This window comes from Peromyscus leucopus, chromosome 7, assembly GCF_004664715.2.
Source record: "Peromyscus leucopus breed LL Stock chromosome 7, UCI_PerLeu_2.1, whole genome shotgun sequence".
Lineage (NCBI taxonomy): Eukaryota > Metazoa > Chordata > Mammalia > Rodentia > Cricetidae > Peromyscus > Peromyscus leucopus.
In genome coordinates, this window is record NC_051069.1 from 10,496,198 (window position 1) to 10,523,088 (window position 26,891).

At 51.8% G+C, this 26,891-nt stretch overlaps 1 protein-coding gene across 2 annotated transcripts in view; it reads right to left on the bottom strand.

Moving 5' to 3' along the window:
- Positions 1–838: 838 nt before the first annotated feature.
- Positions 839–26,891, bottom strand: part of Anp32a (acidic nuclear phosphoprotein 32 family member A) — a 39,201-nt gene continuing 13,148 nt past the window's right edge. Inside the window, exons 2-7 of one of the 2 annotated variants that reach the window (XM_028867130.2) lie at positions 8,644–8,793; positions 8,307–8,429; positions 5,956–6,148; positions 4,857–4,954; positions 2,495–2,561; positions 839–2,258 (exon numbers count right to left, since the gene is read on the bottom strand). In XM_028867130.2, the coding sequence (XP_028722963.1) occupies positions 2,197–2,258; positions 2,495–2,561; positions 4,857–4,954; positions 5,956–6,148; positions 8,307–8,429; positions 8,644–8,793 (693 nt within the window). In that variant the 3' untranslated portion in view covers positions 839–2,196. The remainder of the gene's footprint in view (positions 2,259–2,494; positions 2,562–4,856; positions 4,955–5,955; positions 6,149–8,306; positions 8,430–8,643; positions 8,794–26,891) is intronic. The other variant, XM_028867140.2, reaches the window with a different exon arrangement.

A 26,891-nucleotide genomic window follows, 5' to 3' on the forward strand; every position in this document is an offset into this window, starting at 1 on the left:
TACAGAGGAAAGAGGAGGGAGGGAGAGTTAGTTCCAGGCCAGCCAGGGCTACTTAATTAAACTGATTAAAAATAAGTTCTTGAGGCGGCTGGTGCACACGCCTTAATCCAGACTCGGAGGCAGAGCAGTGATCTCTGTGAGTTCGAGCCAGCCTGACTACAATAGTCCAAAACGCAAGCTACACAGAGAAACCTGTCTCAAAAAAACAAACAAACAAAAAAAAAAAAAAAAAAAAAGTCTGAGGCTGTAAGATAAGCAGCCTTGATGCCCCAAGTTCAATATGAGATCCACATACTATGGAGAAAATTGATTCCCAAAGGTTGACCTGACATGCATCCTTACATTTACACACACACACACACACACACACACACACACACACACACACACAATGTGAATAGATTTTTAAAATTTTAAATGTAAATACTTCTCAGAATGTCTGCTGCAGGGGAAACCAGAAATAATCTGATGACCTACATATATGGTTACAATGAAGCCAATCAGAACTCAGCCACAGGATTACCAGGGAGCCAGTCTGAGTGCTTGGGAAAACTACAAGAACAGAGATGCCCCGGACTATAAGTAAAAAGTACACAATAAACACCAGCTGTAACTCTAGGGTTTGTTAAATAATGTTTTATACGTTCCTGAGTTTTCAAAGCATACATTCTTTTACAATATGAAAAGAAACATGAAAGATACTTGAAGATATTAAAAAACAAATGCTATTGTTGGTCTATCTTTTGGGTGTTTTAGGTTTTTATTATAAGTAAGTCTTGTACTGCCCCCCCTTTTACCTCCTTTTTTTTTTTTTTTTTTTTTTTTTTTTTTTTTTTTAATGTAGCATTTAAGGAGCACACATCCCACCCAGCCTTGCTTTGAGAACAAAGTCTCCAGCCTTGGTGTAAGGTGACATACTCTGTTTTAGCAGGTGACAATAACAAGACTTCCTTCCGGGGCCAGCGGTTGATCCTTGGACGATCAGTGGCTCGTAAGGACTCAAAAGAAGCCATCCCCCAAAAAAATTGTATCAAAAAGATTTATTGAAATTTATCAATGACAAACAGACATAAAACTCAAAGTTTGGCTCTTCTCAAGGGTGGGAGAAAAACGGGTTGCAGATGTTCTTTGTACAGATGAGACACAGGGTAGGAAACAGCATGTCACTTCTAAAGCAATCCGGAAGGGGGACGCCGAAAGCAGGCAGCATTCGCCAGGAGGAGCCTGCGGTCACTTCAGAGTCCACTAGGTAAGAAAATACAACCTTGCATTCCTTTTCCGTGCTCCAAGGTATGCGAGAAGGAAAACAAAACAAAACAAAGCTACCCAGTGGACATGCAGCGAGCCTCCAGAGCTTAGATTTGCAAAAATGTTCTAAGCTGGAGCATCTCCTGTCATTTCTGCAAAACAGACTGCGATAATATTTTACACAACGAGAGAGGACAGGTTATGGGTTGCTTTTTTTTTTTTTTTTTTAAAGAAGTTGAAATATGAAGGTTCACCTATTTTCATTATGATTACCAAACCCATTTTACTCGTATCTCCTAAGCCTGCCGGTTTTAGGCTCTCAGGATCACAGCCTCAGAGCAACACAAGTTTCTTTTTTGCGAAAGCAAAGCCCACTGCCATCTGCGAAGGGGGAAAAGGGATGAGAGATGGGGAATGTCCCCAAACCAGTGCCAAAATACGCCTTTAGGTTGCTATTTACAAACCCGGGTGCCGGGTGCCTCTAGCAGAGACCACATGAACCAGAACAGAGTTACCGAAGACGTGGGGCTGGGATTCAGCGCCTCCTGGGCGGTGAGTCACCTGGTGGAGGCCAGCCACAGCCTCCTGACCAACTCTGGGGATGTGGGACATACCAAAAGGAGACCTCAAAGCCGCCCCCTCTCCAGAGGATAAGAACAAACAATGGCGTGGTGTGTACTAAACTATTGCATTATGGGGACAAAACCAGACACAAGGAAAAAGGAGGGGAAAATAAAGAGCGGCAGTAAAAATAGTATTTTATTCCTCCCCCTCCCCCCACCCCCCGGCAACCCCCAGTACACTTTTCCCCTCTCATTCCCACAGCAACGCTACAATCAGAAAAAAATAAGTTTCGGGGGGCAGGAATAGGAGGGGGAGGGGGGGAGGGGATATGGGTAAAAACAGTCAAATCACAATAGGAATTTCCCCAAATAGGCGAATTCCCCTTTAGTCATCCTCTTCACCCTCGTCTTCGGGTTCTCGTTTTCGCTTCTGACTCCTCTCTTCTTCTGGAAAAGCGAGGAGAAAGGGACAGTTAACACAGGCAGCCACCCTCCACTCAGCCCCGCCCCGACGGGAGCCCAGAGCCGCACACGGCTATCGAGGAAACAAGGCGTGGAAGTGTGCGGGCCCTCGGATGGGCACCCTCCCCCCCTCCACCGCCAGCCCTCACAGCCCAAGCAAGTCAACGCCAGGGTCAAAGGGATCGGGCTGCCACCAGGACATAGCAAGAAGCCTGACGTACCACCAGCATCCTCTTCGTCTTCCTCCTCATCCACCTCCCCGTCATCGTTGTAGCCTTCTTCATCCTCCTAGGGGCAAAGACAGACAGCAGGAGATCAGCTGGGCCCTCCGCGGGTCTGGGGGTGGGGCTCAGAGGCAGCCAAGCCCTGGGGACCAAGCTCCAACCCAGCCCCTATGTGAAAGCTGGGCCACCGTGGCGACACAGACAGGTGGGTCCCCAGAGCTCGGTGGCAGGCAGTCTAGCCAAATCAATGAGCTCCAGGTTCAGTGAGAGACCCTGCCTCAAAAGATAAGGTGGAGAGCGATGGAGAAAGACACCTGGTGTTGACTTCCGGCCTCCACACACTGTGTGCACACACAAGTACATACACTATACCTGAACACATACATGAGCTTAAAAAAACGAGAAGGAGAGTTAAATGTCCCTGCCTAGGAAGGCCTCGTCTCCCACCTCAGAGCTCATAATGCCTGCAGCCAGGGCAAACACACAGTAGGGCTTCTTACTGTTTTGCATCAAGGAACCATTTGAGTCAGAAGGCTTTCAATGTGTGCCCTAAGACATTTCCAACATCACACGAGACATTGGCAAACCACCTTGGGGGTGGAGTAGTTGTGGACTGCTCCGTGTTAGGGACTCCGGATGTGAAGTCCCTAGAACTCAGGCAGCTTGCCACAGTGTGCAGGCTCGGAGGAGAATGGGCTCCCCAGGCAGTGCTCCGTCACTGAAACTAGGCCATCCTTTCTTGCATCTGTCCCCAATATGGTTTTGGCTTCAAGGGAAGACTCCGCTTTCAGCAAAACCCAGAATCAAGTGGACAAGCCCAGCTCTCCTCTCCCGGCCACACCCCCAAGCCAAGCCTAGGCAGTCGGGTGTGTGTGTGTGTGTGTGTGTGTGACACAGGGCCCCTTGAGGATTTCACTTCCAACTTGCTTTGGATTCAGCCAAGCCTGTGACTTCATCCTCCCCACCCAGGGCCCTTGCTCTGGGTACTTCCCAGGGTTCCACGCTGGCCTCTCTGTACCTAAAGCCCCCGGTTCTAAGGCACGCAGCTGCCTACGCTTTCTAAGAACTGTTGAGGTAAATTTGCTTTCATGTCACTGAATAGTTCTCTCCCTGGTCTGCTTGCTAAGACTGTGTGTGTATGGATTTCTGTGCTTCTTCACTGGTAACTGGAAATGGGCAGATGGTCAACGAGATTACAGAAAAACAAACAAACAAAACCCCCACACATGGGGCTCTTAGGACAGACCAGAACAGTACGAAGGATAACCCACCAGCCGGTATGTCCCACTACCCTGTCCTCAGGGAAAGACATTCCCTCCCCCAAGTATCCCTTAAAGATGTGCCTGGCAGCTTGGGCCCAGAAGAAAGAGACACTGTAGGAACAGATGGGAGCTGGGTTTCCTGCTGGCATTCACCATCCCGAGCCCTGAGGAGGCTGGGAAACCTGCTCAGGTGGTGTGTGTGGCAGGTGGACGTGCACTGTCAAGCAAGGAGGCAGAAAACTAGGAGAGAATGAGAGACTACGGTGTGTGTACCGTGTGTGTACCGTGTGTGTACCGTGTGTGTGTGTGTGTGTGTGTGTGTGTACCGTGTGTGTGTGTACCGTGTGTGTGTGTGTGTACCGTGTGTGTGCCCGGAGGCCTCTATCCACGTGCTTGCTGCCTTTCCCGGTGTACCAGCCACTAGTGGCAAGAAGCAAGAACAGAGTGAGCTTTCCAGACTCATGGGAAATGACCCAGCTATTGGGAGACCCCGAGTGTCCGAACTCAAAACCCAGCACGCCTAGAACAAAGAGGATAGTGTGGACAGCTTCGACTCATATATACCCACCCCTCAGACACCTCCCGTCAGTGTGTACTTTACTCTCAATAACCCAGTGAGGAAGGTGACGGGATTCCTACTTCACAGATGTGAAGAGGCTCAGAAAAGCCTAGTGACCTGTCCAAGGACACACAGTTAGCACAGGGCGGGGCTGGAACTGGTTACTAAATAAGTAGGGACCGGCAAGATGGAGCAGTGAGGGGAGGGTGCTTGCGGCCAAGCCTGCCGATCTGAACCTAAAAACCGAAAGTCACACCGTGAAAAGAGTAACACCGACCCCCCCAGACGTTGTTCTCGGCCTCCCCAAAGCACGTGGAGCCCTCGCGCCCAGCACTCCCCTCCCTACCCTGAAACCAACTTCCCCAGAACTTTGTATGTCTGCACAGTAAAAAACCTCGGAACGGGGCTCCTTTCCCTTCCCTGGGGGTGGGCGGGGGAACAGACACCCCGAGGCTCCTGGGTGCCCTGACTGATAATCGAGGTGCGGGGCCGGGCTCAGGTGGATCACACAGGACAGGTGCCGGCTCTATCTCCTTACCTCCTCTTCTCCACTCACATCCTCTTCCTCCCCTTCTTCCTCCTCATCCTCTTCCTCTTCATCTTCCACTAGCTGGGCATATTCATCATATTCCTCCTCTGTGGGGGATGGGTAACAGGAACACGACAGGGATTGAGATGGCTGGCGGCCCATGTCTGCCCCACCCCCACCAAGGCCCAGAGTCCACCTGATCGAACGCATGGAAGCAGTGATCACACAGCCCAACATGCTAAAGGGAAACACGTTAGAAGCCTTCCTCCAAGTCACGCGGGTGGGTCAGGCCACAGAGACACTGAGGTCTGGACAAGAAGTTCCGGGGCCCCGGGAAGCAGAGAGGCCAAGTCACCATAACCCATCCCTCCTCCCTCTTCAGAGAAATGACTCCTTCAAGGCCACGCACGGCCTGTGTAGTGGAGCATCAGGGCATTGGGACACAGGCCCCTGCCACACCCTACAGCACCACGTCGTGGCCCCCAACAGGGAGACACAATCTACTGGGAAAAGAACCTCCACCAAGACCAAGACTATCTGAACATCTCACAGAAGACCCCAGACCAACAAGGAGAACTCATGTCTACACTGACTGGGCACTGTCTGGGCTCTTGGCTTTGTTTAGGCTGTAAAGATGTGCCGGGAACCTGCAGAGGACATTGGGAAGGGATTAGAAGGAGGGGCCTTTAGCCTATCATTCCCCCCAAGGGGTCTGACATTGCCTACAGGCCCCAACTTCCCAGCCTGGGGCCCCTGAGCAGCCCAATGCTGGCCTGCGGTCCTGCATGCTGCAACCACCAGGGGGCGCCACAACCTCTCCAGCAGAAGACCTGGTCGCCCAGGTGGGGAAAAGTCCCCAAGTCACCCTCTATTGGCCTCTTCTCCTCCCAAGTCTGGGGTGACACTAGAGAGATGCACAGCGTGACCTTCCCTGGGGGACTTGAGAAAAGACCAAATTTGAAAGGATGACTGTTCACAACCGGCAAGTCTCAGGACGTCACTCAGGAGACAACCAACAAGACTAACTAGGGACCGGGGAGATGAGGTTCATAGGTTTTGAAAAGAGGTGGCAGGTGGCTGGTCAGTTGGTCCAGGGTAAGTCACCCACCATCCTCATCTTCCTCGTCGTCATCCTCCACGTAGCCCTCAACATCGGAGTCAGGGGCCTCCTTGTTGTCCCGGTCATAGCCATCGAGGTACGTAACCTGGGGCAGGAGCTTGAACACGTTTTCTCGGTAGTCATTCAGGTTGGTCACCTCACAGTTAAACAGGTCTAGGCTCTTGAGGTTCTCTAACTTCTTCTGCAAGTGGAGAGAGGGGGGTCGATGGTGAGGGTCACTGTGGAAAGTGGGTGGGGAGGGGGAAACGCCCCAGGAAAAGGCAGCATGGACGGCCCCGAACCACAGTGAGAAGGAAGCCAGGTGTGTGTGTGTGTGTGTGTGTGTGTGTGTGTGTGTGTGTGTGTGTGTGCGCGCACGCGCGCGCGCTCGGCTTAGCTCTGCACTTACCCAGACCTCACTGCACAAAACAGGTTGGACTTGAGGGTTTGAAAAACCTCACTCCAAGTCAACACTTTATTCAGCTGTTGCCTAACTGTGACTGAGCCCTTCTGGTACATGAGCAGGGGGAGCGCTCGGACACCCCTGCGACAAGCAGTCAGTCCAAAGGGGGTGAAAAGGACAGTGTGAACTAACTCCTGCATCTAATCGGCACAGGAGCACAGATCTTCATGCACTGAGTTAAAGTATCCTCCAACCTCTCTAAGGCAGAACTAACGAGTGTGCTGCCCAGCTGGGGAACGAGAGGCGAAGGCCTGCACTCTTAGTCTGTTAATTATACTGACAGGAAAAGAAGCGATGGAGGACCCCAGTTCTGTCTGGAACACTGAATACCAACCATATCTCTATCAGGTCAGACCAGTCCTGCCCATGTTATCTCGCGGACAGTTGGGAAAACTGAGGCCCAGGAAGTAAGGGGCACACAGTTAGCAAGTGAGGCAGCTAGATCCTGACCACCGCCCTCATTCATTAAGGACTCATTCCACGGGTCCCTGTTGCCATGGTGACCAGGTCAAACTAGGAAGAGCAGACCCTTCGGGGTCAGACTTGACTCTCTGCATACAAAAGTTGACCACTTTTGTATGCAGACCCAGGCAATTCTTGGCGCAGGGGCCCAAGGCAGGAAGAACATCTGAGTTCCAGTGTTTGGGGGGGGGCAGCACCCCCCAACCTAAAACAGGTTCCAATCCCGGGAGGACAGAGGACATCATGTCAATAACCAGGGTGGGAAGCTGCATAAATCATGTGATCTGCGTGCAGGGAAGTGAGGACATGTGCGTATGTGTGGTCTCCTGTGGTGACCCTGCCACACTGTTTTATGAAGATTTTACAGACTCGGCCCTAGACACACTCCCAACACAGGTGATTCAGAACTTCAAAGATGTTTCTTTTCATAACAACATGATGACATCAGGACTTCCAGGCAGACGAAAATAGTTCTGCCTTCTCCCGGGTGATTAGTGGGAGACCTGGAAAGAACTTTCTGCGGTCAGTGTGTTTTATTAGCTGACCCCAAGACACAGACAGAAAGGTAAAGTCTGAGCTCGAAAAAGCAACACCAGCTTGCTGACACTGTCCCCTGACAGTCAGCGAGAGTGTCCAGAGACTGAAGGGTGCCTTGTGGACAAGAACCCTGGAAACACCAACCCAGAGGGAGGGCCACTGCTACTTGGACCAGTCACTTTGGCAGCGTCCCGGGGCCTTCCTCAAGTCTACGGTGCCTGGCGCTGTGCGTATTTTCAATAGCAAGCTTGCTGAATGGGCTTTTTTCTACCAAAGATTTTTTTCTGTCACATCTTTGGGTGGTTTCTTTTTAAAAAAATAAAAAATAAAAAAAAAAATGCTGCACTTCAAATCATGGCCACAGAGAATGTCATTCTGACCAAAATTTCCCTTTTCTAACTGGAAAATGAGTAAAAGGAAGAACAAGAAGTGTCACCCATCATGTCCTGAGGCCCATCATGACCTGGGCCTCCTTTTACAGAGACACTTTCCTCCACATATGAAAGGCAGGACTGTACCAGGCTCCCACGGGGCCGGTATCTGTCCTAACCCCAAGAAGAAACAATGGCCGATCTACCTCCAGTCAGCTTAGAACCAGATTGCTCTTCTCTCCTCAAAGGGTGGCACGCCAGTCAGGCTGTGAGCCCAGACATGCTACACCCCAGGCTGAAGGGCACACACCGGACAGGGTCTGTTCCCTGGCCCACACTGGATGCCCATTCTGGTCAGATGACCTTGGTCAAAGCACCCAACTTCCCGCCTTTGCTCACAGCACAGAAGGAGATTCAAAGGAATGAAGATAGGCAGGGAAATGAACTCAAAACACACATGCAAAAGTTGGGCTTCCCACCCAAGCCCCACTGCCCCCAAGGAAAGGGGGGGACCCCAAGGGACTCACCAGCGGCTCTATTGTGCTGAGGTCTTTTATTTTGTTGCCACTTAAATTTAGATGCTTAAGGTTCGGACATTTTTCTGCCAATACTTCCAGGTCCCCCGAGATTCTGTTATCACTTAGTTCAAGCTGTGTGAGGCAGAGAGGGCAAGACGCTCTTAACTCCAAGGCTCAGGGCCCCCAGCCTCCTAGCTCTCCCCAGCCAGCAGGAAGGGAACCTCCCCAGAGGACACACCAGCGAGTTGCAGCATGCACCTGGCCTTGCCCTTAATTATGCTCCCTGAGCACAAAGCAGCCCCCACCCCCAGCCTCCCGGCTCTGGCTCCAAGCCCTGGCTGTTTACCTTCTTGAGTTTGTTTAACTTTGGTAAGTTCGCAATGGAGGTGAGGCCTACGTTGATTGTACTTAAGAATTCCAGTTCTTCAAACTCATCTGTGAGGCCTTTGATTTTGCCTTCAATCGACCGACAGTTGTCCAGGACGAGTTCCTTCACCTGGAAAGGGAAGGATGGCGTGAGTGGAAGTGGGGGACAGGTCAGAGAAGCACCCTCCCCATGACCACGCGCCACCACACCACACACACACACACACACACACACACACACACCATTCCATCTTCTGCTGTACAGATCAGAGCTCCAAGCAAAGACACCCGCCCGCATAGCAAACAGAGAAGTGAGAAAACTTCTAAAAGATCATCAAAGACAATCAGTACCTGCATCACTGGGCTGCTGTGCTGTGTGCGGGTGTGGTGTGGTGGGTGTGTGTGCAAAACAACATCCTGCTACATGCTCTTCAACCCCAGTATACAATGAAAATCAGTCACCACTACCCACAGGCACCAGCCACTGTGCTGGGGTCCGTGCTGGTGGCATCTGGTATCCCTGCTTACACATGCCCAGGCCAGATCACCCAGTGGAGGCAGGCTACTCACTTCCCATGCTCAGCCCCCACCATCCACCCCCCGCAAATGCTCACGGCTCGCACAGAACACACTCACACTTGCTTTCACTCCTTCCTTCAGCCTCAGCCTGCCCACTGAGGCCCGGCACTTATCCCTGTGGTCACATCCCCACCCTGCCCCACCCCACCCCACCATTGGGGGGCAGCACAGCACAGCCTCCTCCTTCTACATCCTCACGCCTAGACAACACCGTTCAGGAGAAATTCCCACCCCGAGACCGGAAAGGTTTGGTGCTGTCCAAGAACAGAACCATGAGCTTTGTGTGGTCCTGAACACTTGGTGTTATTTCATCAAGTATACAGAGCGCAAGGCCTACTTGCTGGACCACATGGCTCATGGATGTGTTCCTTAATCCCTGCCTCGTAGATGGAGACGAGGACACCTGTACTCCTACGATGGCCCACATTGAAATATGACGGCCAGCAAGGTCCCAAGGCCAACTAAAGGAGGTGCCTTCATGGGCCTGTTAAGTCCCCACCCATTCCCTGTCCAAAGAGGAAGGGGGAGTCCTTTGTTTTTGACCAAGCGAAAAGCCACTCTGGTGAGGAGGTTCCAAGTCAAATTCACTGCAGGGGCAGTGGCTGGCTCCAGTGAACACATCAAATGGATGATAGGCCAGAAAGAAGCCAGTGGGTCTCAGGTAGTCACAAGCAGCCCAAGGGGTTGGCAGACAGACCAAAGCTACCCGGGCAAGCTGGGTGCTTGGGGAACCCAGCGTGTGGAGGGCGGAAGGAACCTTACTGTGGAATGGAGCTGACAATTGAGCCTGGGCCCTCACGTACGCTAGGCGAGCAATCTCCCTTCATTTTATTGAATTTTAACACAGGCCCTCTTTCAGTTGCCTAAGTAGGCCCTTGTATATAGCTTAAAAAAAATGTCTTGAGTTGGTAACCCTCCTGTCTAGAGATTTGCGGCACTAGGCCTGGCTGAAAGGAATCTAAAAAGAGAAGACGACCCTTCCTAACGGCACTTGTCTTGGTTTGTCCTTGCACACCAGGACACTGCCTCAGAACCACGCTGCAGCCTCTGGGAGTATCAAGAATCCTGGCTGGGTATGCTGCACCCTCCATTCTTGGGACTTCACCACAGGCCCCCACGGCTCACAGGGTCACCACTGTCCTCTGACCCTTTCCTTCCCCTGGATACACAGCACACGAGCCATGGCTGCGCCTCTCCTAAGAAGGCGACCTGGCCTAGAGTTTTCTACAGACAGAATGGCTTGCTCCGGTCTTCCACAAGCCCTTGCACTCAGTCACCCTGCAGGGGACAGAGTCCACCCTGCCGGACAGCGTAGCAGGCATTCAGAGTTCCACCTGAAGGAAGGGGAGCCAGGAACACCACCTTCCTCACTGAATCGCAAGCTCGGGCGTCCCGGGCATGCTCCATCTTCTTGATGGATCTGAGAGCCGAGGAAGTCCAAAAGGCCACGGGTCCAGGCCAAGCCTCACTCACTGGGCAGAGTCCCTAAGGTGGCCCTCCCCTCTAGGGCAGGAAAACTGTAGACAGGAAAGCAGGCTGCTGGGAGCAAGCAAACGTGGGGAGAGGCTGTGGGCAGAGGGATATGAGTAATAAATGCTGGACTCCGGGGGCCCGGTCTTCTTCCTTCACTGGTTTTCCTGGGAATCCCTGCTTCCAAAGGCAGATCCCAGTCAAAGATCGCAGACATAATGTGGTTTTCTAGAGTGGTCAAAGGCCTCTCCTCGTCATGCCATTAGCCAAGCGTAAGAGGGCCTGGGATGGGGAGGTAATGCTGGACAGTCAATGGAATTCCTCAGGAAGTTGCCTCTATCCTGGGGGGGGGGGCAGCGGGCACAGCCCCTCCCCAACTCCTGATCTCAGGGCAGGCTGCCTAGCATTTCTACAAAAAATGGCCAGTCTTCACCTCCCAGTACCACATCGAAACTGGGAACCCCCTCCCAGGGACAATATGCAAGTCACCACAGCTACAGTTTAAAAAAAAAAAAAAAAAAAAATCACTGCCCTCCCCCACAACAGACCCATTTTAAGTATTTCACACATAGTTTCATTTCAACACCCTAGCTACACCCTGGAGGGGATTCTCTCTATTCACAACCACATTTAAAACACTTGTGGTGTGGTGTGGCTCAGTTGGTAGTGCTTGCCTAGCATGCACGAAACCCTGGGTTTGATCCCCAGCACCCCACCAACCAGGTGTGTTCAAAGTCATCCTTGGATACACAGACATGTCTGAAGCCAGCCTGGACTGTACGAGAGACCTCGTCTCAAAACATAAAAAAGAAAAGAAACTCTTATCCTGAAATTCACGACAGCCACAGCAGACATCTGCCGAACCAACGTGGTCAACAATGGCCACACAACACAGTGGTCCTCTGAAGCACCTCTGACATTCCAAGGTTTAGGGCACGTGCCTCCACAGGCTCCCAGGGCTAATGGTTTCCTTTCAGCCCTTTCCTGTCTCACCAGCTGGGTGGACACCGCTTCCACCTCAGTCCCCAAGGTGCAGAGCTCAACCTGGCCATGGCTCGGATGGCTGTGCACTCCCTCCCCCCATGGGGTGTAGGTCCCCAAGGGGCAGGGGCTGCTTCCACTCCCTCTGGGAAAACTCTCAGGTAGCCTTTCCCAGACTCCTTTGCTCCTGCCCCTCCTTGGCAGGCAATGAGGGGGTGTCCTGTACTGTGTTAAGGTTAAGGTTAAGATGGAGGGTCCAGGACACAGACCCTAAGGTTTCAGTATCCTGTGGAAAGCCCAGGGCCACGCAGGCTCACAATGAGAGAGGCAGGTGACTGCCTGCGAAGTGGCTCAAAGGGGACATGGTCCCCTACATGAATAGTCATCTGGCTGACCCCTGCGAATGAGAGGACGCACCCTGCAACGGCTATCATTTCCAACCCACTTCCTCCATACTTGGCAGCCTCTTCTCTAGCCCTCCCATGTGAGGAGAACATCTCCTTTGTATTCGGGGTGTGCTGTGCTTCAAAACAAAACAAAATTAAAAAGGCCCACTTCCCATGCCCAGTCCTGAGTGGGATCGAACTACAGGTTAAAATTAAAGGGAAAGTGTGTACTTCGGGTTTAGAGGTCCTCCCGGTTCCACCAGCCATTTTTAAAACATCCCAGCGCGGTTAGTTACTCTGTGTAGCCCCTGCGACCAGGATTACTCTGCTTACACAGGAACTTCCAGCCCTAGGCAGGAGGCAATCTTCATTCCCCCAGAGGTCACACCCAGGAGGAGGCTGGCACTCACATCCTGCTGGCAGTGAGGAGGTACCACAGATTCCCAAGAAGTCAGCCTGCCCTTGCTCCCCTGTTCTTAAAAACACAACAAAAACCCGACCCACCCCACCCCAAGCTTGGGTTTGCCATAGTTCCTCACCAGTGGGAGCTGAATTTCATGATAAACACTAACACACTCACTCTGCTCAAGAACTTGTTTGTTTCAAAACCAGCGAATCTGCCTTTACAGATTTCTCAGATGTGACCTTTCTCCTACATCTCTAACGCTGCAGCCCCGGCCACTGCCACCAAGCTACTTCAAACTAGAAGGCTGTGACCTCAGGGGAGGATGTGGTTAGGCGATAGCCTGGTCTACTGCTAACAGACCTCACCCTGGATGCAAGACCCCTACCCCTGGGCTCAATGATACCATCTCTGTCCTCTGGAGTCCAAGCTTCTACCTCTTAGAAAGGGGGTGGTGACATCTGTTTAACCTACAAAGTGCACACTCCAGCCTCAAAAAAAAAAAAAAAAAAAACAAACAAAAAAAAAACAAAACAACAACAAAAAAAAAAAAACACTGGGGAAAATGTTTAAGTTTCTAAATGTGATCCACAAGCCTCCCCTCGTCACCTACCCCTGTATCCAAATCTAGTTCAAGCTCCCCCCCATCCCCAGCCATCCTTGTAATTGGCGCTGAGCACCCAGGCTGGGCTCCAGGCTCAGAGGCGGTTGCTGCATGAATCATTTAATCGTGTATTAAGCATCTGATCCTCCTAGAGGTCAGAGACTGTCCTTCCCCATAATCAGCCTAGCGGGAACGCACACCACAGCACTGCCTAGCAAATGCCTCCCTTATTGGCCCAGGCACAATATAAGTCCTGGGGACACCAAAAGAGAGGGGCAGAACAGCCCTGGCACACAGCGCATAACCGGTGTGCTGTAACCGGTGGAAACCACGCCGCAGGAGCTCGTTCATACAGCAGCTTTGGGTAGGTGCCTGTGCCAGTCAGGCACCAGCCCATCAGCCCATCATCAGCCGCTACCCCACCAAACTGACCCAGCCCTCCGCATACAGGCCTCCAGTTCTCCCTACACAGGGCACTCCTGCCACATTGTTGGCTGAGGAGACACAGAAGTCATGGTGAACCAAGATGGGGGTTAGGGGAGGAGTCTGCCGGAAAGAGCAGCGGCTGGGGGCATGCCGGGAGATGACAGCTAGCTGGTAAATAGCCCCATCCCAGAGTACCAAGTAGTAGGCTGAGTTAGGGACTCAGCACTGTCTTCAAATGTCCCCAGTAGATAAGACAGGCCACCGAGGGCAGGTCGGAGGCACCCAGAAAGACCAGAGGGAGATGCTCTCTCAGCCAGGAATGGCTATGTAACTACGACCCAGTGCAAAACCTTGTTCACAAGACACAACACAGAATCTCATAAAGTTTTATGACGGTGACCGCCAAGTGTGTGTGTGGGTCACATGGCTCTGATTAAAACGGACAGCTTGGCTCTACAACAGCTTTCTAAAAAATAAAGTCCCAGGCGGAAGGATGCCTTGAGAGGCTCCGCTCCTTACTTTTTCGGAACTTCTGTGGTAACTGAGAGAGCGGGCAGGAGGCAGGCAGGCTTTGTAGTTAAACAGACCTGCCTTAGTCCAAGTTTCTCTCTCTAGCCCGGTGGTTCTCAACCTGTGGGTCGAGACCTCTTAGAGGATGGACGACCCTTTCACGGGGGGTCTCCTAAGACCATCGGAAAACACAGATATTTACATTACCCTTCACAACAGAAGCAAAACTACAGTTATGAAGCAGCAACAAAATACCTTTATGGCTGGGGGGGGTCCCCCACAACCTGAGGAACTGTATTAAAGGGTCTCAGCATTGGAATGTTGAGAACGGCTGATCTAGGACATCTCACCGCCCTGGGCTTCTAGTTTCCTGTCACAACCCTAGTGCCAACCACCTAGGCTGGATTAAACAATAAGATGTCCTAGCCCAGAACGTCACCGGCTTGGAAAAAGCCACCCATCACCCCCTTCACCCACAGCTGGCTCCACTATAGTGCCCACACGTGTATAGCATCCACACTGAAGATGCTGGCTTGGAAAACAAAAGCACCTAACCTGTCCCGGTCCTCCAAGCTGCCTGCCATGGGCTCCTAGCTCAACATCCTGAGCCTCCCACACTGATCTGGAGACGCAGAGGGTACTCAAAACATACCCTCCGTGGTCAACCTCTACATCTTGTTTTGCCGGTTTTTCTATACCAAGCTCCAGCCATGATTTTCCTTTCCTGTACTGAGAGATAATCAAATAAATACACGTGGCTTTGGTAACAACCTTGTCAGCCCCTCACCAATTTAGGTTCCAAGTTCCAGGCTTCGAACAGAAGACTCCAATCAGATTGACCCTGTGTTTTTTGGTGCTCCTGGGTTTTAACTAGGTCAGCTTTTAAATGGGCCATCCCCCGTTGCAGATCCCATTTCTAGTTAGAAGGCCAAACCGTATGAGTCATCGGGGTTTCAGACAGAGATAATAGATGCATGCTTGCGTTTGTTTTACCGGTAATCTGTTTACCAACCGTTGTGGCGGAACCTGCAAAACTCAGTCAGGTTCCTCTCGGGAGGAGGACACAGCTCTGGGTCAGAAGTTGGATATTTTGAAAACTGGAGGGGTCTTAGGGACCAGAGCCCAGTGGCTTTCTGATCACAACCGCTGCAAGGTACACGTTTCCGGGGCTAGAGAGACGTTTCACAAGTTAAGGCACTCGCTGCTCTTCCAGGGCCAGTCAGACTTTGGTTGGTGCGCAGCACCCAGGGTCAGAGGCTCACGAGCCTGTAACCCCAGCTAGGGAGGAGGGTGGATCTGTGACCTATTCTCCCTAGTCTCCCCAGACGCCTGCAGATGTACACACACACACCACTAATACAAACAAACCTAAAAAACAACAAAACATTTTACTCAGAGCATGCACTTTTTGCGTGTAGAGGCACACAGTGAAAACAAACACCACACTTAGGATTTCATCTATTAATGTTTTAAAAATCTTATTTTTTATTTATGTGCTTCTGTGAGCGAATGCCACGTGTGCAGAGGGCAAACGATCTCTTGGAGGGAGGAGTAACAGGGTGCTCTGAGTGCTGAGAACAGAATCCAGGTCCTCTTTAAGAGCTGCAAGTGCTCTTAACAGCCGAGCCATCTCTCCAGCCCTCTTATTACTGGCCCACAGTAAGGGGTGAGGTGGGTCAGAGACATCGATTGTTGAGCGGTTTAAAGAGCCCTTGTTTTAGCGGAGGACCCAGGTGCAGGTCTGGGCAGACAGCGCAAGGAATTCTGGGCTGGGTTAATTTTTCTCTTCTGCCACACGCACGGACACCTGTCCTAGGTCAGAATCACAGCCCCTGGCAGAAAGCAAGGGAACCCACACACCTTCCACCAAGCTCCCGAGTTCCTGCAGCCTCGGTGGCAGCAGGGCTTGGGGTCTCCACGCCTCTCAAGATCTTGCGTAGTCGTAGCTAGGGGCAAAGTTCTTCCTCGCTTTAAAAACAAACAAAACCCTCCCCAAGAATTGAAAGCATCTCCGGGCCTTGGATTTTTGCTGCTGCGTACAAAGCAGCTCGGCAGGCAGCGGGGGAGCACGTGGCGCGGGCAGCGGTGACGCCATCCTCATTACTTGGAGGCGGGAGGGCGGGCCAAGGGAGATCTGGCCGGCTCATAGGTCCAGCAGGCAGGGCGGGCCCGACCGCACCAGCCCGCCAGCCCCGTGACTCGCTCTTATCGCCCGCTGCCCCCACCCCCGCAGCCCGCGCGATGTCGGGTGACTTGGCCTCCACTTCCCGCAGAAGGAGTCGGTACAGGGGACGCTTCCTCTCGCTGGAAAGGGCTTGGTGGTACCTGGAGGCCCCGGTGCAGGCCAGGCTTGCTCAAGAGGATATCTACCTTCTGCCCCAGACCGCATACTATGCCTTTGCATTCCTTCTATCTTTAAGATATTTAAAAAAAAAAAAAAAATGTGTGACGAGTGTTTTGCTTGCATACTGTGTGCGAGCCCCGGGCCCCCGCAGTGGCCAGAAGAGATCGTCGGATATTCTGAAACTGGTGTTACAAACGTCTGTGAGCCACTTGTGGGTTCTGGGAACCGAACCCTGGGAGTCTACAAGGGCAGCAAGCGCTCTTCACTGTTGGACTCTCTCTCCAGCTCCCTTTATTCCTTCTCTCAAAGCCTCGTTCCTGCCTTCCATCTCAACCACCGATTCCTCCTCCCGCACCAAGCCTTCCTTCCCTGGCTGCCTGGCCCTGCCCTAGTCGTGACTGGCTTTCAGGTAACAGAAAGTTACCAGAGAGGCCTGAAACAGCCTAGACGGCTGCTGTGGGGTCTGACTCAGGCTTGTCTGAAGGTACAGAGGTGAGAGAAAGATGGGGTGGAGAGAGGAATGGGAAGCCGGGGGTGATGATGAAAGCTAGCAGGCGCCATTCTCTTAATAGATGTTTCTTTCCTGGCTTCCTGTGTGGCCTGGAATACAGGGAGAGAGGTCACCAGTCCAGGCCGTCAGAAAAAGGGGTTGGTCAGGAAGCACTCAAGGAATATGCAAGGATGCTACAGGCAGTCGCCTGACTTGGCTTCTGCCTCTGCTGTGTCTCTGAATTTGCTGTGTGCCCTGGTGGCAGCTGCAGCTCACTCCGGGCTTCTGCCCCATCCTCCAGACTGCACACTGGAGTGGAGCTGGCATGGAGAGATGAGGCCCTTTCTGGTCCCAACTTTGAACTACCATGAACTTTGAATACCTGGTATTCCCTCTAGATCCAAGCTCAGGCAGGACTCCCTAAAGGAGACAGGGGGCCTCGGGGACGGAGGAGCTCAGGATTCAGCGTGCAGAGGAGCAAGGTTGTTCGTTATTGTAGATAATAACTAAGATGGAGAAACAGATCAGCTAGACTCTTTCGACACACCACGATCACAAAAACAGTCCCCCAGAGGCCCAGGGTGTGGGGTTCCAAATGTGGGAGTCTGTCAGTCATCTCACAGAGCACCCAGTGGCACCCAAGCCCCTCTTGAGGTAAGGGCAATGGGCAGGAACCGCCTCCAGTCACCAACACTGCATGCGATTCCTGATAAAACCCACGGTGGGTGCTGTGTTCTTACAAGAGAGCCACAGCACTGTCCCCATGCAATAGAAAAGCTGGGTTGGATTGGGGCAGATCCAGTGATGTTGCATCATGGCTCATTATTCCCCCCCTAAAGCCTTTAATGGCCATGGAGATCAAGGGCAAACCCAGAGCCAGATTCTCAGGACCCCCACCCCCCACCTCTTTCCAAGGCAGCTGTCTCTGCCTCACCCCACTGCTAGCTAGGCCCTTCTCTGCAGCAAAAAAATGATGACACCACATGGCATTGCATGTCACAGGCTTCTACCTCACCTACCCTTTCCAGGCTGTCTGTCCTGGCTACCAGGGCCCTCTGAGAGTTACAGATCAGTGTCCCCCAGGTGCCCTGTACAGAGGGACTGGCCATCAGTGCATGCTCACTGAGTGGTCACATGGGAACAAGCCACTCAGGCAGGAAGAAAGGTTGAGGCACAGGTGGGCAATCGTCCTTGAAAAGCTTCTAGATGACTACTCCCTTCTCCGACGTCTGAGGCAAAACATCCCACTAGAACCACTCATGGGCAGACCAACTGTACCAGCTGAGGGATGCCAGTGACCAGCAGCTGAAATCAGATGGGAGATTTAAACCAGTCAGTGGTGCTGGGACCTCTAATGGCCTTGAGGCTGGCTGCTGGGGAAGGCCCTCGGCACACTCCCTAGGGCTTCTACCTCAAGATGTTGACTGCACAAGACAAAGGAGACCATTTCCCCAGTTTCACTGGCAATTCAATGATTCTGCTCATCATGACCCGCCTCAAAAGACACAAAGCCATTCAGACTCAAGAGGCCGGGACACTGGAGCCTTGGTGTGGAGATCCACCTGATTTCCAGTTGACCTTTAAACGAAACAAACAAATAAGATAACCAACCAACCAACCAAACAAACAAATGCTCCAGGGATGGAAATGTAGCTCAGTTGGTAGCATGCATGAAACCTGGGTTTGATCCTCAGCACTAAATAAGCCATGCCGGATGGAATGTCTCTAGTCCTAGCCCTCAGGGTAGAGAGGTCAAGGCTATCGCTACCTCCTGCCTAATGAGTTAGAAACCTGTGGTGTATTGGAAGATCAGAGTCAGCCTGGGACGGAAACCTTGGGCTTTTTCTGTCCTCTCAGCCTAGGGCTCAGAGGCAAAGGGAGTCCCATCCGGAGGGACCTCCTCAAAGCAAGAGGAAACATAGGAGGCAAATAAAAGGGACGGAGAGGGAAGTACCCAGACCCAACCTGGGTTGTGGTGGCAGGGGAGGCCCCCAGCCAGGCCTCACACACCTTAGCAGGCATGGAGAGGTCAAACAGCCCGGCTCTCTGTCAGATCTGACAGAGTCTCCTCAACACAGGAGCTGAAGCCCTGGCATCCAGGCTCCAATAGGGAACAAATGATTTGGGCAGAGATGGAAACCAAGCACGCAGAAGAACCTCACTAATTAAGAAGGGAATCAATCAGCTGTTTCTCCCTCAGCCTAACAGGATGCACTCAACTTGCCTAAGTGAACAAATCAAATACATATGGCAAAAATCCTGGTCCAGAAGGAGGGGGAAGAGCAGAAGAGAGGAGGGAGAGACGGGGAGACAGAGAAGTGGGGGGAAAGGAGGAGGGAGGGGAGGACAATAGAGAGAGGGAGAGGGCGGGAGGAGAAGGAAGGGGAAGCTAAGTCAAACCGGGCGGTGCAGGTTTGGTTTAGTGTCCCGAGTGCCGTTTTCTTGCCCTGGTCTTGCTGGTGAACCTGACCTACACTTAATTATTTTAAAAATAGAACACAGAGCCGGGGCGGCGGCGGTGGGGCAGGCATTTAATCCCAGCACTCAGGAGGCAGAGGCAGGCGGATATCTGTAAGTTCGAAGCCAGCCTGGGCTACAAAGCAAGTTCCAGGATAGTCAGAGCTACCCAAAGAAACCCTGTTTCGAAAAAAAACAAACAAAAAAGCCCCAAACCCCAACACAGATTGAGTTAACTGTTGTTCACAGATCTGCAGTTACTTTAATCTTAAAATTCTAAAAACCAAAATAAAGAACCCCAAATGTTACAACGGTGAGTACTGTTCGAGAGTCAGGGAGGGGCTTAAGATAGGTGGATAAGATAGGTGGAGATAGGCTGGAGGTAGTTGATAAGGCTCAGATCGCCTCGGAAAGAGTGCCAGCCCCCACCCCCCACCCCCCACCACAGTAGCCCACACAGACAAAGCTATTTGGGCTATGTTAAGAGAAATAAGCAGGAATGGGCATGGGCGGGAGGTGGGGCTCACCAGTAGAGTGCTTGCCTAGCATGTACTAGCATGCCTTATGTTCAGGCTCTAGTATCAAGGATTTGGGGGGAGGGGGACCTCAGTGGCTAAAGTCGCTCAGTCACCAAGCCCGAGACCTGTGTTTGATATTTGAAACCCACACGTGGAGAGAACCGACACTTGCAAGTTGTCCGCTGACCTCCACACGCAGATGATGACACTCATCTGTGAGCACACAACTGCACATAAAATCTAACAAAACCTTTAAAAAAAAAAAAAAGACAAGTGGAAAAAACCAAGGCTCCTTGGTGGGAGTGTCTCAAAGCCTAGCTTCACCGAAAGACCAAGCCTTAAATTCTGGAACCTCACGGGCAGGCGGAAGAAGGCGACTCGGATGGGGAGGCATCTGAAAACTGGGTGCTGGACAACTGAGGGAGCCAGGGGTGCCTAGGCTGGAAGATGGGAGACCGACCCGCAATAATCAAAGGATGCTAGGCAACCATCTGCGAAGAGCTCTGTACACAAACTGCTGAACGCCCATTAAACGGATGAGTAATGCATTCTGAAGCTCTGCTAAGCAGTGCCGTGGGTCTTCTAAAAAATGCTGCTTTGGTTGTTGCTCTGAAGGAGGGTTACCTGCTTAGACCATGGGCCCAATCAACCATTCAGCCGTCTTTAATGAGTAGCCACAGTATGCCAGGCAGCGTGCTAGGTGGTAAGGTATGGCACGGCAGAAAACCCATATGGTGCCTGCCCCCGCCCCCCAACCGTGCCTGCCTTCCAGTGGGGGAAGCAGACACCAAGCCAGCGATTGTATACACCTGTATTTACAGCTGAAGCGCAGAGGGAAAAAAAAAGAAAGGCCGTAGTGACAAGGGACAGAATTGAAAGGGTGGCTAAAGAAGGCCATCCAAGGTGGGTTTTCTGTGCAGGCTTGAGTCCCACATAATCTGTGATCAGGGCCCTTAACAATGGAAGGAACAGCCACGGCTGAGACTCTTCAGTGGGAAGCATGCTTGGCCACGCTCGGCAGCTGGGGAGCTGTAAGAGCATCTGTGAAGGAGGGCCCGGTGGGAGAGCTCGGTGGGTAAAAGGTGCTTAACCTGATGAACCGAGTTCAGTCCCTGGACCCCCACGTGGTAAAGGAGGGAACAGACTCACCTCCACATGAGCACTGGGGACTGTACCGAGGGCTGCGCATGGTCATGTTTTCTGGTAGAAGTGGGCCACACTACACAATGGGAGACATCTTATGGAATATTGCCTTGATTATTATCCTAGGGACACATGAGACAGTCTGGCTTGGCTCTAGGCGTTTCCACTTACTTAAGAATGGAGATATTTTTTGTTTGTTGTTTTTGAGACAAGGTCTCATGTAGTCCAGACAGTCATAAACTCTCCATTGCAATTGAAGATGACCTTCAACTTCTGATCTTCCTGCCTCTACCATCCAAGTTCTAGGAACTCAGGTGTGTACCCATTTTAAGTTGTGCTGGAGATCGAACCCAAGGCTTCGGGCATGCTAGGAAAACTCTCTACAAACTGAGCTACATCCCCAGGCCAGAACTGTGGCTTTGGGCAGGACTTCACCAACTCTGTTTACCACTAGAACGAGAAGAAGAGTCTATACCCCACAGGAACGGGCCAGATGCCAGGTGGGAAGGCACTTGGGAAGCCTTTGTGTGCTGGGCATTACTGCAATCCATTTCACAAGCATGTTCCTTGCCAAGTAAGAAGCTGCGCCCCATAGACTACAGAGGAGGTGTCGTACACCCAAGTCCCCTACTCCTCCATGTTTGCTAATCAGAAAGGCATTAAAAATAATCTGGGAAAACATCCTGCGGTTTTACTCTTCCACTATATAGCAGCCAGAATGCTCTGGAACACTCTCTGCCGTACCCTTCACTTCACTCTGTTGGGAGAAGAACCAGCTGAGTTACACCACGGCAGTGTGCTGGAGGACAAACTCCAGGGATGGAGACAAGGGTCAACACCCGGAGGAGGCTCCTTGCTAAGGGCCATCGAAGCCTTACTCAAACTTCCTGAGAGCCAGAGACAGCCAGGGTGTTCCCCTCCGGACAGAGTAAGAAGCTATGTGATATACAATAGAATATCTGGTCCAAAATCAATTTTCTGTTGTTGCTTGTTTTCTAGGTTATTGTTATTATTATTATTATTATTATTATTATTATTATTATTATTATCTAGTAATACATTCATTCTCCTGGTTTCAGAATCAGACAATACAAGAAAATTCAGTGACCCCTCTCACCACCACCCTCTGTTGGTCTAGTAACTAACTACTCTACCTATCTCCAGGGTGTGTTTAGATTTAATGAGCAAATTTTTGAACCATTTTTCTCTCCTTTACCCCAAACCAGCCTATAACGCTGATTTTTTTTTTAACCTTGCCTTTTCTCATAGAGTTCACATCTGCCTTGGCTGGGCATGATGGCACATTCCTGTCACCTGAGCATTTGGGAGCCTGAGGCAGAGAGAATCACGAGGCCAGCGTAAGCTAGAGAGCCAGGCTGTTTCAGTAACAAAACCCCACCCAAGAACCTCCCTGGCAGTGCTGGAGATTGAACCTGGGACCTCATGAATGCCAGGCAAATGCTCTACCACTGAGCTACTGCCCTAGACCACTGACAACCCTTTTTATTTGTAGCCAAACGGTGTCCCGTCGTGTGGATGGCCACTGTTTTTTACCCAGGCCCTTCTTCATGGATATGTGGGTGGCTTCCAATCATAGCTGTAATAAATAATCATGGAATCCAAAGAAGCTGGCACATGTCATTTTGCATCCACCTGGCTTAGTGATAAGTGTTGAAATCAGATCCCACCCTGATTATAGGGTCACAGTCCACAGGCTCCTACAAACCTAAGGGTCTCATCACTGCACACCTGTCTGGATGGGTTACTTAACCTCAATCCACCCCACAAATGCCTAGAACTCACTCAGTGGAGACCGCAGCGGGAGATGGGGCTACAGCAACAATGTCGTCCTTGCCTCCTGACCCAAGGGTGTCTAGTCTGGGAGGGGCGTGCAAAAAAGAGGCCACTGCAACACAAACGGGAGGTCCAGCCTGCCAACCTGACCTCTCTGGGCCAGTCTTCCTATCTCAAAAACAAGTGGCCCAACCTATACCTTGTGGTGTGCTAACAGATCCAAAAGGTAATGTTTACCAAGTACCTAGCAACAAGTGCCACCCAAAACTCACTCTAGGCGCTCAGGAAGGGTCAAGTAAGCCTCCTCTTATCCCAGGAGAGGGCTTAGCTCAACAGGGTAGGGAGGTGCTCTGCACACTGCTGCCATGCCCATTCACAAGGGTGCTCTTCTGCCCTTGCTGAAGAGGATGCCAATCCCTGCTCCTGTTTGCTCCTAATCACATGTTAGTCTACTTTTATTGGAAAACAATGTGGTATCTACTTTGCAGGTCTCGGTCAAAGTCTCTGGGTATGTGGGCATAAACTTACTGTATAAAGTGTGTCAGAGCCATGAAGAGAAGGGAACCTTCCCTAGGACCCTGGCACAGGCTGAGGCCTGCCGGCAGTCTCAGCACTCAGGAGGCTGAGAGCTCCAGGAGAACCCAAGTTCACAGTGAGACAAAAGGGGAGGGAAGTGGGGTGGGGGTGGAGGGGACAGTTGGTCAAAGCTAAGGTTCTATCTAGGTTGCACGCACAACTCTGAAGTTGACCTGGCTGGGCACCCAGGGCAGCTCCCCAGTAGCCATGACCTTGATCAGGTCCTCTCTGCAGCCTCCCTAGCCTCATCCCCTCACCTCCTACAAGGGAACAATCTTAACTACTTTGTAGCACTTCTGTAGTTTAAACAAGGCATCTGGCACGCAGGCATAAAACAGTACCAAGCAAACAAAACACAATTTAAAAGACTCACATTACTGTTCCTCACCGTGTAGCACCAAGTCGCTTCCTTTGAAAAGCTCAGAGGACAGCAGCATACTATTATGGAACACCACAAACACCAGGAAGCCTCACCGGAGCCAGAAGCTCCTTTCAAATTCTCTGAGTAAAATCCAGTGGCCCAAGGTGATTCACCCTGGCCCTTGGGACAAGCTGGTCAAGTTCTCGCCCCACAAATACCGGTGGCAAGGGGCACTAGGACCCTGCATCCATGTGCAGTACAGAGTTCTATCCAGTCCACTCCAAAGCACCTGGGCCTCCACTCATGGGTGTAAAGGCAGGAAAGGTGTAGACAGAATCCAGAGAACAGGGATGGGTGTTCTCCAGATCCACTGTAACCTCAGGGTAGAGCTGGGTCCGGTGGTGCGCGCCTTTAATCCCAGCACTCAATAGGCAGAGGCAGGTGGATCTCTGTGAGTTCAAGGTCAGGCTGGTCTACAGACAGCCAGGCTACACAGAGAAACCCTGTCTCAAAGAAAAGAAAAAGAAAAGACAGACAGACAGACCAGGTTACCACAATGGGTGGAATCTCCGTCCAGACAGAGAAAGACTACTGAAAAGTAGTCAGTCTTGCCCGGAAGGCTGGCTGCCAGATACAGGCAGAGGTGGTCATAGTCCACTCCCTCCAACACACCCAGCCACAGCCGAAAAGGTAAATTAACAAATGCATTTCAAAGTTCAGATCACTCAAGGCAGAAGCCCTGAGAGGATAACAAGACATTCTGGGACAGCAAGGTCCTGCCCAGAGCTGCTGGGAGCACAATCCTGGCCAGCCAGGACATCAGAGTCATTGTCCACTTTTGTACCCGTTCATTTAGATCACCCGACTGTGTTCATCTGTCCCACCCCCTCTCTCTTCCCCCTGCCTCCTGGAACTCCCCATCCTCCTGCCTCAGTCTCCCAAGTGCTGGAATTACAGACACACACCACCCAACCCGGTCTTGTATAGTTCCATGAATTGAGCCCAGGGTTCTGTGCATGCGAGGCAAGAACTCTGCCACTGGGCTACATCCCGGCTCTCTTTTTACCTTGCAATTAACACAGAGTATCACTGAGCTGCCCAGTTAGCCTGGAACTCACTCTGGGATCCACCCAGGCCTTAATCTTGCCATCCTCTTGCCTCAGCCCCCCACGCTCTGTATTATAGGTATAAGATTATATTCACATCTGATTCTCCTGGGGTCTTGGGCGTTCTTTGGGAAATGACAGTAAAGGCATTTCTGACTAGCTGGAGTTTAAGCTACAAATCCAGCAGAGGTTATTATGCTGTCCACTCAAATGTCACCTCCTCCAAGAAGCCCTCCTAGACCACAGCTTCATTTTCAAGGCACATAGTGGTGCCTTTGCTGGTGGTTTATTAACTTACTCCCCGTGAAGGGAGGGCTGTGTGGGCACAACAGGTGATGTGACAGTCTGCTTAACTGTCATATGTAGAAAATCTACAATATACCCAGTAGACAATGACCCAGGGCAGAGGGAGTGGTCATCAGAGGGGAGATGGGATTCTAGCCCTGCACTACTGTTTGCCATCTGGGAAATGCCAGGCAAGCTGCATATAACTGGTTATATAACTACATATAACATCAGGTATCAGCCGGTTAGGGGCTGCTTGCCACTGAGCCATCCATGCCCATAACCCTCATAGAGCTAATGCATTCAGGGAATACAGGTCTGTGTGCTGGTGCAGAGGGTCTCCCCGCTCTATGTCCAAGACCAAGATTTAATCTGGCCAGGGTTTAACGACCGACCACTGGTCAAACTCAGGGGCACACGTGAACTTGTCCTGTGCCACTCCTGACAATGACCACACTGGCCACTGGAGTAGAGAGAAAGTCCCTGGATGCTCCCAGAAAACAAACATGTGCCCCGAACCCAGTATCCTTCCAAGAGGATAGCCTGCATTCCAATTGGGCTCCCGACACCCCATCCCAAACAGCAGCCTAGAGTGTTGCTCCAGAAACCGCCCCAGACTCATGGACGCACCCCGAAGAACAGATACACCAGCATTCACTCAAGATATATATGAGCATGTCTGCAACAGAGCCACCAACTAGATGGTGTTCAGGCGTGGAGCTGCTTGCCATGGCTGCGGGCCAGCCTCTGCAGAAGCTTCCTTCCCCAGCCTCCCAGAGCACACCGACAGCCCACTACCTTAGGCAATGTCCAATCCTCATGGCAAGGGGGGACCTGCGGTAGAGGAAGGCCAGCTCCCGGTCCTGCATGTGAATGGGGCCCCTTCCCACAGGCAGCTGGGCAGGAGGCTGAGAAGCATCTGTCACCAGGGAGCCTCCCTGTTCCAGCTGCGGGACGTCACAATGGACCCCGAACACCCTCAGTATGCTCCCTGGTCAATGTACAGAGAAGCACTGACCAGACGAAAAGCACACTCCCATGAAGTGTTACGGGAGTTCACTGGGGAGACAGACCGTGCATGGCCTCACATCCTGGATGCCACCTGGGCAGAGGCAGAGGGGTCCCTCCCTCCAGTAGGTCCAGTAGGACTTCCTGGGGAAGGGACCTCTGGGGAGCTGTTTGAAAGATAAAGGATGAGAAGCAGCAGCCCAAAGCTCTGTGGAGAGCCAGAAGGGCTGGCGCCCTGGGGCAGCTGGTATAGAAAAGGCCAGTCAGGCAGCCCCATCCCCATCCCCGAGAGTCCCAGAGCAGCGCGTGCCTGAAGCTGCCTTCGTCCCTACAGTCCACCTCCACACAAGCCAGAGGCTCTTTCCTTTCCTCAGGTCTCCCATCTGCTTTTGAAGCTACCCTACCACATAACAGCCTTCTTCAGCTCGGCTGGCTCCCTGAACAGTGAGTGCCTTCACCTCTTGGGGAGAATGTAGCCCTCAGGCTCTGCCTCGCATACCCGGCGCAAACCATCCTCTTTCCATTCTGGTCACAAACCCTAGAAAAAGGCATGGCTGTTATTTGCCACTTTACGGCGATGGTACCTGAGGCCCAGAAGCGACCTGCTGATATCATCAAAATACTGCCTCCTACCCCCGACTGCCTGGACCCAGCGACTGCCTGGACCCAGCGGCCACACTTTCCTACTGAAGGCCCATTGGCTCTTTCATGCCTCTGGGACTAAGGAATGACCAAGTCCCTGAGTGCTGTGTACACATGTTTGTGTGGATCTACATCTTCCTCAATT